The 11,734-nt window shown below is 48.8% G+C and overlaps 1 protein-coding gene across 3 annotated transcripts in view; it reads left to right on the top strand.

Moving 5' to 3' along the window:
* The first annotated feature begins 417 nt into the window (after nucleotides 1-417).
* The window catches only part of Phyhd1 (phytanoyl-CoA dioxygenase domain containing 1), a 15,451-nt gene continuing 4,134 nt past the window's right edge, over nucleotides 418-11,734 (top strand). Inside the window, exons 1-8 of one of the 3 annotated variants that reach the window (XM_031369672.1) lie at nucleotides 418-1,468; nucleotides 1,707-1,786; nucleotides 4,610-4,768; nucleotides 7,938-8,013; nucleotides 8,145-8,192; nucleotides 10,031-10,086; nucleotides 10,173-10,235; nucleotides 10,602-10,623. In XM_031369672.1, coding sequence (XP_031225532.1) covers nucleotides 1,754-1,786; nucleotides 4,610-4,768; nucleotides 7,938-8,013; nucleotides 8,145-8,192; nucleotides 10,031-10,086; nucleotides 10,173-10,235; nucleotides 10,602-10,623 — 457 coding nt within the window. In that variant the 5' untranslated portion in view covers nucleotides 418-1,468; nucleotides 1,707-1,753. Of the gene's footprint in view, nucleotides 1,469-1,498; nucleotides 1,635-1,706; nucleotides 1,787-4,609; nucleotides 4,769-7,937; nucleotides 8,014-8,144; nucleotides 8,193-10,030; nucleotides 10,087-10,172; nucleotides 10,236-10,601; nucleotides 10,624-11,734 lie in introns of those variants that run through there. The other 2 variants (XM_031369673.1, XM_031369674.1) reach the window with 2 other exon arrangements.

The raw sequence follows: 11,734 nt of genomic DNA on the forward strand, positions 1-11,734 counted from the left end.
TTTACTCATAGAAAGACCCTCTTACATACCTCCAGTCAGGGAACTTCCTGTCCTGTCTGGTCTGGTCTGATCCAGTTCCATTGTCCCCACCCCACTCTGGAGTAGGAGTTGGGGTTGGGAGACTGTCAGGCCTCTGCCCCAGACCCGAGTCTGGAACTGGTTAGGTTCTGAGGAAAAAAAAAAAAAGCAATGTGGAAACACCACCCACCCTCCCCCTGAGGCCAGCAGAACAAATAGAAGGCCCCTTAGCCTCCCCACCCACGAAGGCCTCAGCACCCTATCTAAAACCACAGTGTGAGCCTAATCCCTACCTACAGGAGCAACTTAGAAAATTTGGAGAGACTGAGAATAGTTTTAAAAACAAAATATTTCCACCCCCTCAGCCCCAACCTGTTGCATTGGGTGAAGCAGCTGGGAGGCACTTCCTAGATGCTAACCCCAGGCCAAGCTTCTTATCAGCAGTGAATATTACTTGCTCTTCATCCTGGCCTGTTATCCCCAGCTACAGAGAAAGTAAGGGACCACCTGTCTGGCTGAGCCCCTCCCCCCACTTTGGCGAGGTCCCCAGACCATTCCTGGCTCAGCTGTAGGGGCCCTCTCTTCTCTGTGTTCCTGGAACTTCGTTGGGTGTCTGTTTTTGCTCAGCGGTTGCATCAGAAAGGACAAGTTCTGCGTGTCCTGCCTTGTGACTTTCCCGGTTCTGTCTCCAGCCCGACCGGAGAGGACCGGAGAGAATTTCCACCAGCCCTTGGGGCCAGTGGGCACAGCCCTCACTGGCTTTCTTGAGGCCTGGACAGCCCAGACAAAGGAGTAGCTCCCACTGTTATGGCCCAGAAAACACTTGGTCAGGAGCCAAGCAAGGCTCTTGACAGCCAAACAGTGTGTCCCCTCGCTTACTCCTGAGACACTCTGTCCCCTGGCTGTTCAAAGCACCATTTCTGGGAAGGCCAGTGAACAGCTTTTCAGAGCTCACTGTCCCTGTCATCTGCAGAGCCAGCCAGTGGTTCTGACCACCCTGCCACCCTACTACAGACACCAGTCGTCCTGGGACTGAGGCTGGAGAGCAGGAAGCGTCTCTATCTTTGCTCATTCTGAGGCCCCTGGGCCTCTGTTCCCCAGGATCCCCTCATCTGCCTTCCCTTAGCACCTCTTCATAGGCTTTCTCCCAGCATCTAGAGGGCTTCAGATCAAAGCTGAAGAAGCACACAGTTATCTTCCTAGGACCCTTTGGCCTTCACAATCCAAAGGCATTCAGGGCCCAAGCCCTGCAGTCTAACAGATGCCCTCTAGGGTAAATTTAGATCCTGTGACTGGGGACTTTCTAGCCTTTTCCTTCCTCATGCTAGTGGTGACTCACTCGTTCTGGCAGCCTCCGGCCTGCCCACACTAAACACAATCCCTAGTACTGCCTAGGAGTGAATTTTAGAGAAAAACTTGAGGGATCAAGCCAGCCTGTGAAAGGAAACAGGTAAAAGCTAATCCTGGATTAACTGGAGGCTGGGCCAGGGCTGAGACTGGGCCCACCTCCAAGGTCAGAAATGGGGGAGGAGCAAGAGGAGGGACAGGGCCCTGGGTGGAAGGCACAGACTGGATTTGTTTGGGAGGGTGGGACAGTGGGATTGAATATTTTCTGGGTAAGTAAGAGCTAAATCCTTCTGGGCCTCAGTCACTGGTCTTTCTCCCCTCCTGAACTTTCTCCTCTCCAGCTCTGGAGCCATCGAGCTGAGCCAGCTGAGTCCTGCAGTAGTCCCCCATGGCCTGCCTGAGTCCTTCACAACTCAAGAAGGTAGGGGCCTGTGGCTCGGAGGGTGCAGACCTCTAGTGACCCTTGAATTACCTCTGGCATTTCACAAAGGAGAGAAGGCTCCCAGGGTGCAAATCCTAACTTCTGTGAACAAAACCTGAGAGGGCCAGGTCACACCGCCACCTCCCCAGGTCCAGTATGGTGGGGGATGGGGAATATATTGGAGGTAGAGAAATCACACAATTCAGATTAGCTGATCCAGCCAGCCCTAGGTGCCTGTTGAGGAAGGCCTAGATAGGGCAGGCCAGTAGCTAGGTCAGTCCGTTATGAAAGCCTACCATATAGGGGGTGGACTACACACACTTTAACCACCCACAATTTCATACCCCAGGACTGTTAATGTATTATTAGATCTAGCCTTAGGATCTTTGTTTCAAAGTCCCTCCTGGGAGCTGTGGTTGTGGCTTAGCAGTTGAGTGCTTGCTGGAGGCTCTGAGATTTGATCCCAACACTCACAACACATACACCCACATACACACTGCACATACACAAACAGACACATATACATACTACACACCATAAACACACCACACTCATGCATACCACATACACCACACACACACCGAAACACATACACAAACACATCACATCCACACACAAACACCATAATACAGAAACACACACCACACACACACCAATACACATACACACACCACCACTACCACCACCACACACACCACAGGTCACGCATATGCCCACATACACACCAACACATACACACACCACCACTACCTACTACTACCACCACACACCACCCATCACACATACACTTACTCACACAGACACTCACACCACACACATACCCCACACTCACACACATCCCATACAAATGCACACATATGCACATACCACACACACATACACACACACAAATGCACCCGTGTGAGCATACACACAAGTGCACACATACCACACAGACACCACCCAAACCCACACACACTCACATAGCCCTGCTCTGCTCTGACAGCTGCCACCGGTGCTGCAGTTCCCAAATTCGTCCATGGCTAAGTGTGTAAGGGAAGTCAGGCTTTTCTCTCTGTCTTACAGGCTACCCAGGGACAAGGCCCCATATCAGTGCTTCTCTGTATAGTCTTTGCTGAGCTCTTGTCCCCTTTTTGTGATTCCAAGACTGGAGGGCCTCCCACGTCTTAACCCCGAGTGCTGGTTTATTGCTGTTTGTTTGTTTGCTCTGTTTTGGTTTTTGGAGCCTGAGTCTTACTCAATCTACAGAGCAGGCTGCCTCCACCTCACAGAGCTCTGTCTGCCTCTGCTTCCTAAGGTCTGGGGTTAAAGGCGTGGGTCACCATGCCTGGCCATACTTATATCCTTGCTTTCTGACCCATAGAGTGTTGGTTTTGTTTGTCTTCAGGGCTGGGGACAGAAGCCAGGGCCTTGTCCATGCTAAGCAAGCAGTCTGCTTCTGAGAGGTGCCCCAGTCACACACATAATCTGCCTCAGCACCTTATGCTAGCCTCAGAATAAAGAGACTTGGAGCTACCACGTCAGAATAAGCCATTTGTGTTCACACCTCCTAGCCTCCGTCTACACCCAGGAGAAAGCCCGGCTCCTTGTCTGGACAGGGAGATCCTGTGACTGGGGACTTTCTAGGCTTCCCCTTCCTCATGCCAGTGGTGACTCAAGCATCCTGGCAGTCCCTGCCTGCCCACACTAAAGAACACAATGGAAATCAACTCTCCAATGGATGGGTTTGGGGTTACAAGACAAGCCATAGCATGGGCCATTCAGTCTCCCTTCTGTCTGCTCCTCTAGCCCTCCCCTCACCCTGTGCTCCAGCCCTTCCCAATTTCCCACAGTTGTCCAGTGCCCACAGGCTTTGTATACCCTGTTCTCTGTTTTCAGTGGTCTTTCCTATCTCTTTGCTTCCCAATATTCTGCTCTTTCCTTTAAACCCTCTTCCTCCAAGCTGCCCTTTGACCCTTCACCTCATTAGGTTCTTTGCCTTTAATTCTCAAAATCCTGCCCATGTCTCCCTGTAAGTCAACGTGATGTGGGGTGGTTTGTTTGTCTGATGATAAGGGACAAATGGGTCTCCTTCACTGGACTGTAATTTGTGTGAGGGTGGGGGGTGAAGGGTGGCTCATTCATAATCACATGTCCATCTGCTAAAGCTGTCTCATACTCTCAATGCTTAGTATTTGAATAGCCAGACATGCCTATAAGGCCAGCATTCAGGAGGCTGAGGCAGGAGGATCTTGAGTTTGAGGCCTCCCTGTCTTCAAACAAAAACAAAACAAGGGAGTTAGGCAGCTCAGTGGTTAAGAGCATGTCAGCAAGCATGAAGATCAGAATCTCAGCACCCACTCAATGAGCTGTACACACCTGTGACCTTAGCTTCTGCATGGAGACAGGATGTCCAGGGCTCACAGGCTACCAGTCTAGTGAAGAAAACATACCCCAGGTTCAAGGAGAGCCCATGCCTCAGAAATAGAGAGTGGTAGAATGTCCTCTCCTGATGCCCCTGCACATGCGCACCTGGAGTTTACACACATGTTCTACACTCACACCAACATGTTAACACACAAATGAGCAAAGAGGGTTGTGTTTCCCCTGTGTCCAAAACCCACTGGAGGGCAAGAGCAGAGACAGCTGCCACTTCCCCTTCTTTGCTAAGATCCAAGCAGCCAGTACTGACTTCTCCTCACTAAGCACCGAATGCCCATGTGCAGGGTAGGGGACAGAGCTGTGAGCAGGACGCTTGATCTTGCTTGGTTCCAGTTTGTGGTCAAACATGGATGTAAGGGATGGGCAAGGGCGGAGGGAGCCTGAGTCTTGTCCCTGCTGCAGTTCCAGGAGGACGGGTTTCTGCTGTTGGAGGGATTCTTCACAGCAGACACGTGTGTGGCTATGCAGCAGAGGATCGGTGAGATTGTGGCTGAGATGGATGTTCCTCTGCACTGCCGGACAGAATTTTCCACCCAGGAAGATGAGCAGCTTCAAACCCAGGCAGGTACCTGGGCGAGGAGGATGGGCGTCTGACCTCAGCCATCTGTATGCCAGGTACCAGGCTAAAGTGCTGTATTATTCCGCACTATGAATTTATAAGATAGCTATTATTCTTGCTTGGCAATGGGAAAAGCTGGGCTTTTCTCTGGGTAATACTGTGTTGCTCCAGCCACACAGTTTGTAACTGACAGAGACTTGATTCCACCTCTCTGATATCAAATGGTGCTGCTCATTGACCTGTTGTGGTTTCTCAAGTTCTCTGATCACAAAGAACTCTCTGTGACCAGAGTGAGCCCTGTGATAGGCCACTCTTGGGTGAGTCATCTCCCAGCCAGACTAGGAAGGCCAGGTGCTTCCTCAGACTCAACACAGTTTGGCAGGATAGGTGGTTCTTCCAACCAGTTCCCTTAACCCTTCTTTGTTGTTGTTGTGAGCCACCATGTGGTTTCTGGGATCTGAACTTGAGACCTTTGGAAGAGCAGTTGGTGCACTTAACCGCTGAGCCATCTCTCCAGCCCCAAAAGTGCTTTTTTTTTTTTTTAGTTTTTCGAGACAGGGTTTCTCTGTGTTACCCTGGCTGTCCTGGAACTCACTCTGTACACCAGGCTGGCCTCAAACTCAGAAATCCACCTGCCTCTGTCTCCCACGTGCTGGGATCAAAGGCATGCACCACCATTGCCCATCTCCCTTAACCCTTCTTAATCTGAATTTCTTAGTGGTCCAGGCAACAGGGCTCACCTTATACTGATGCCAAGGAGCTTCTGCCATCTGGTGGGCATAAATAGAATTACAGCATCCAGAAACTGATTTCTCCCAGGGAGGAGAAGATAGATGGAGTCTTCAGAAGAAGACACATGCTAGGCGGTGGTGGCACACTCCTTTAATCCCAGCACTTGGGAGGCAGAGGCAGGTGGATTTCTGAGTTCCAGGCCAGCCTTGTCTACAGAGTGAGTTCCAGGACAGCCAAAGCTACACAGAGAAACCCTGTCTCAAAAGAAAAAAAAAAAAAAAAAAAAAAAAAAAAAAAAAAAAGACAGGATCTTATTTTATAGCCTTGTCTGTCCTGGAACTTGCTGTGTAGCCCAGGCTGGCCTCAAATGCAGAAATTGTCCTGTCACTTTTAGCTCAGGACTCCGTACACCATATATGATACTCCATATAAAACAGGCACAACCACCTGCTAATGTAAGTTTTCTTTGTATGTTTAAGGCTAGGTGAAGCTGTTCAATTGGGCAGATGAATTGACAATGGCTCCTTGTTGTGACAAACCTGGCAGTCAGAAGGAGGATGGGCTCATTGGGGCTCCCTGTTTCTGATGGTTCAGTCCATGGTCACGGGCTTTGTTGAGATTGTTTTGTTTACTGGAAATAAACTATTTCTAGTTGTGATGTGGCTCAGCCCTTAGCACAGAGCTTTAACCCCTCTGATTAAAATACATCCTTAGGTCCTTAGTACATACCTTTAATCCCTCAAAATGAAGGTCAAGTTAGTTTGTAGAAGGATGTCTAATTGAGTAGCAAACAAAGTGATGAGTCAGAGAAAGATTAGACAGAATAGGATATACACAACTTTCACAAGAACAGGCTACTTGGGAGGGAGCAGTGCAGAGAGAGGAAGAAGGAGGCAGTGTTACCAGGAGAGTGTAGAGACAGGGTGAAGAGAGAACAAACTCCACACAAGTGAAGACAGAACAAGGCAGACAATAAGAAGGAACCAGAAGATTAGAGGAACCTATTGCCATAGTATGAGGTCAAGCAGAACAATTCAGTCAGAGGCCAAGAGAGGAGCCAGATTGAATCAGTCAGCTTGGAGATGAGTTTTAGCCAGCTGAGTTCAGCCAGCCAGAGCTCAGAACAAGAAAGGGTTGTATGGAGGCTAGAGGCTTCTAGGATGAGGCCAAGGTTAGCAGACATAGGGAGCAAACCTCTGAGATGACAATTATTTTAGGTGAATTAAAGTTACTTTTAGCAGAGCAGTGGTGGTACACGCCTTTAATCCCAGCACTTGGGAGGCAGAGAGAGGCAGATTTCTGAGTTTGAGGCCAGCCTGGTCTACAGAGTGAGTTCCAGGACAGCTGGAGCTACACGGAGAAACCCTGTCTTGAAAAAAAAAAAAAAAAGTAACTTTTTTGGAGATGGCTCAGTGGTTAAGAGCACTGCTGCTCTTCTGAAGGTCCTGAGTTCAAATCCCAGCAATCACATGGTAGCTCACAACCATCTGTAATGAGATCCGATGCCTTCTTCTTGGTGTCTGAAGACAGCTACAGTGTACTTCCATATAATAAATAAAATAAATCTTTTTTAAAAAAAGTTTCTTTTATATGGCTTCATGACCTTGGGCCTGTGGTGAGACAGAGTTGTGGCAGAGCAGTTATGATGGGGCAGAGATGCTCACCTCATGGCAGCTGGGAAACAGAGTGCAGAGGAAGGGTCTGTGGCAAGATGGACCCTTTCCTTCAAAACCTCATGTCAGTGACCTACTTCTTCCAACAAGGCTCAAGCTCCCAGGAATCCCCCAGCTGTGAGCTCATCAGTGGACTAGCGCAGCAGCCAAGTTAGCATCTTTCCTGTGTAGTGAGCACCGCAGCTGGGGACCAAGCCTCCCTTTGGGAGGACACTGTATTAAAGACATTTTGTTGTTGTTGTTGTTGTTGGCCCAGTCAGTAAACTGCTTGCCAAACTAGGGTGGGGACTTGAATTCAATCCTCAAGACCCCATTTAAAAACCACTGGGGTGCACCCCTGTAGTCCTACCGCTGGAGAGGGGGAGACAGATGGATCCTTAGAGCTTGCAGGCTGGCTAACCTAGCCTACTTAGTGAATCTCAGGCCAGTGAGGGACCATGTCTCAGTGGAAGAATGGCGCCTAAGGTTGCCTTCTGCCCCCATACCTGTACATATACAAAAGGCATTTTTGATGTATAAGATTTTCAGCTTAGATAAACTTATCCTGTCAAAGCTCCATTGTAAATTAAGGAGCATCTGAGTAAGAGATGTCCCGGAAATCCCAAGCTGTGACTTTGGGTCCTGGAGCTCCAGCTGACTGTGCCTTAGTGGCCATGTTTGAGAAGCCCCCAGGAGGCATCTGTAGTCCTGGGTGGTAGGGAGCTCCTGATCCTGCCCTGCTCTGTCACTCAGCTCTGCTCTTGTCCCTCTTATGTCCCCTCCATAGGGCAACACGGACTACTTCTTGAGCAGCGGTGACAAGATCCGATTCTTCTTTGAAAAAGGCATTTTTGATGAGAAAGGTTTGGAGACATGAGGGTTATCGGGCTGGGTCAGGGTGACTAACTCCTGGGGCTGGGAGAAGCTGAGATCGACTGCCTGAAGGAAGCTGGATTCCAGGGCTTCTGCCTTTGTCTGTTTTTTTGTACCACAGGAAATTTCTTGGTCCCTCCAGAGAAATCTATCAACAAAATTGGCCATGGTAAGCCTGGGAGTGCAGAAAAGAATGTAGGGTAACTGAGATCTGAAAAGTTTAGGAGACATAAGACCAAATGCCACCATAAGATGGCAGTTATCTGGGTTGTGGTGGTTCTCAGGACACATAGGTAGGCAGATCTCTGAGTTCAAGGCCAGCCTGGTCTATAGAGTGAGTTCCAGGACAACTAGGGCCACATAGAGAAACCCTGTATCAACAAAACAAAACAAAATAAAGAAATGGTATTGGCCACACGGCTCTGGCCGCAGACTCTCCTCTGCCTCAGTTTTCTGCATCCTTTGATGGTGATTACTTGGCACTTCTGCCCCAGCAGAGAATGGGATCCACACAAGATGGCAGTGTAGGCTCTTCCACTCTTGGCTGCCTGCTCTGGGAGGCGTGGGGGTTCTGCCTCCAGCTACTTCCCAGGGTTTCTTTAATGGACATCTGATGTGACATCCCAGGCCTTATTCCCAGACCTCCAAATCAAGTATGCAGACTCTTACCTTTTTGGATGAACATTACAATTTATTTTTAGACTTTTTTTTTAAAAAAAGATTTATTTATTTCATGTATGTGAGTACACTATTGCTGTCTTCAGACACACCAAAAGAGGACATCAGATCCCATTACAGATGGTTGTGAGCCACCATGTGGTTGCTGGGAATTGAATTCAGGACCTCTGGAAGAGCAGACAGTGCTCCTAACCACTGAGCCATCTCTCTAGCTCCATAGATTTTTTTTTTTAAATTAAACATCTATTTAGTCTTCTTCCCTCCCCACCCCCTCTGTGTGTGTGTGTGAGAACCAACTAGAGTGGATGTGTATCCACATACGTGTGCTGTGGAGGATGTGTAGAGGTCTGAGGACAACCTAGAAGAGACATTTCTTTTTCTGTCCTGTGAACTTGGGTTGGGAGGCTTGATGGCAGGTACATTTACCCACTGAGCCATCTCACTGCCTCTCTTTTTTTGATTTTCTTTCCCATTTTTTCTTTGTCTAATTCAGGCTAGCCTGGAACTCATAAACCTAGTGCTTCGGCCTCTCTAGTATGGGGACTATAGACAGTCACTGTAATACCTAGTTCATCAGTAGCATTTCAAAATATATAACTCAGGGTCATTAAGTATGTTCACCTTTTTTTTTTTTGTAATAGCAGTTGCAGATGCTTATGATAAGGGAGCATCTCATGGTAGGATCTGGGCTGCTATTGTACACTCCTTAGCCCAGTGAGCCCTACAGCATCTCTGAGGATATAGCTGTTCTTCTTACCCCACTTTATAGAGGAAGAGACTGAGGCTTACAGGGAGGACTATCGTTTGAGTTCCCACAGACGCAGTAGCAGTCCTGAGGTTGCTACTAAGAGACGGTCCTTCTGAGTCTATGAGGTCTGGGGAGTCAGGGCTGGGATGAGGTTTCCAGGTGCCCAGAAAGTTCCGAATAAGGTCACGGGCAAACCAGAGTTATAGCTCAGTTGGTGGAATGTTTGTATAGTACGCATGAAGCCCAGGGTTTAATCCCTAGCATAGTATAAACCAGGGTTGGTGGCCTGTGCCTTGAGTGGCAGCACCCAGGGGTTAGAGGCAGGAGGATGGGAAGTTCAAGGTCATCTTCTAGTACACAGTAAGTCTAGGCTATCTTGTTGCAAAAGCATAATAAAACAGGAAAGGAATAAGGCCCTGGATGGAGTGAGGTCAAGGTGTCTGTGTTCCCTTACTTAGCTACAAACAAGCAAAGTTTCAAATACGCGACAACTCCAAAATGAGGCCTGAATTTAGTGTCCAAGGTGTGGGAGGGATGCACATGGGCCGAGGCTGCCCCATAAACCCATGTCTGATCCATAGCTCTGCATGCCCATGACCCCATCTTCAGGAGCATCACACACTCTCCCAAGGTGCAGGTGAGTGGGGGCTGGAGGTAAGGGCGGGAAGGTATGAAAGGCACATCCGAACGATCAGGCCAGTGTGTGTGGCTTTCATCTTCTAGGCTTTGGTTAGAAGCCTGGGCCTCCAGATGCCAGTGGTGGTGCAGAGCATGTATATCTTTAAGGTGAGCTCCGCAGCCTCCTAACTCAGTTTCCCCCTGTAAGATGAAAGACTATTAATACAAAGCTTTATCTTATAATAGACCAGGAACTGCTGGAGTTGGTTAGGTTGTGGGGAATGCTTGGTGCTGCTCAGTTAAAACCTGTTTAAAAAGAAGCAAAGGGAACCCAGCGCTCCTTGTTCTGCTCTCAGCGCTCAAGGGCCACCTCAGTGCTACTTTCTCTAAGAAACTATCTAAATCTCTTTACACCTCTCCGAGACTGAGCACACAATAGATGGGTGCTAGTGCAGGGTTGGAGGACCTACAAGACTCAGATCAAGCCCTGTCTGCTCTCCTCCACTCTTACCAGGTTCTTGCCCTCTCTTGCAGCAACCTCACTTTGGCGGCGAAGGTGAGCTGAGACTAGGCTGCTGTGGGGGCCATCAAAGGCCTCGGCTGGAGGTGGGACATCAGTGGCCATTGGGTGTTTGAAGGGAGGGTCTGAAGGATGGGCAAGAACCTGGGCCAGGGAGGAACAGCCATCTTCCATCCCTGCCAGTAGATTGGAGAAGGGTCCCTAGAGCCCTTGGCACAGTGCTCCCAATTCCAATGGCAAACTTAGGTGGTTGAAACCAGAACCCACAGTCCTCCCTGAGATATTTTTTTGTTTTGGTTTTGTTGGAGACAGGGTTTCTCTGAGGCCAGTCTGGACTAGAGTGAATTTCAGGGCAGCCAGGGCTACACAGAGAAACCCTGTCTCAAAAAAACAAAAACCTGGGCTGGCGAGATGGCTCAGCGGGTAAGAGCACTGACTGCCCTTCTGAAGGTCCTGAGTTCAAATCCTAGCAACCACATGGTGGCTCACAACTACCCATGAGATCTGATGCCCTCTTCTGGTGTTGTCTGAAGACAGCTACAGTGTACTTATTTATAATAATAAATAAATCTTTGGGCCGGAGTGAGCAGGGTTGACCGGAACGATCCTAAATTAAATTCCCAACAACCACATGAAGGGTCACATCCATCTGTACAGCTACAGTGTACCCATATACATAAAATAAATAAATAAATAAATCTTTAAAAAAAAAAAACAAAAAACAAAAGCCGGGCAGTGGTGGTGGCACAGGCCTTTAATCCCAGCACTTGGGAGGCAGAGCAAACTCAAGTCTGACTCCTTGTGGCCAGCCTCCCACACCGCAACAAAGACCCCTCTCAGGGTGACATTAGGGATTTCAAAGTCCCTGTGGATGCTTAGAAGAATGAAGGTGATACTTGTTACTGTGGACTGAGCTCCTCTTCAGGGGCATCTCCATCCTGTGTCTGCCTGGCATCATCTCAGGGGGCTTTAAACAGTGGATGCAAATGGACAGGGGCTGTGTCTCCTGACTTGTAAGAGAGGATACCAGTGCCTGTGACGACAAGCCTGTAATCCCAGCTACTCACTCAACTTACTGAGAAGACCCTGTCTCAAAACGAGGACAAAGAGGGCTAGGGCTATATGTCAGTGCGAGAATACTAGCATA

The sequence above is a fragment of the Mastomys coucha genome, unplaced genomic scaffold (assembly GCF_008632895.1).
Source record: "Mastomys coucha isolate ucsf_1 unplaced genomic scaffold, UCSF_Mcou_1 pScaffold15, whole genome shotgun sequence".
Taxonomy (NCBI): domain Eukaryota; kingdom Metazoa; phylum Chordata; class Mammalia; order Rodentia; family Muridae; genus Mastomys; species Mastomys coucha.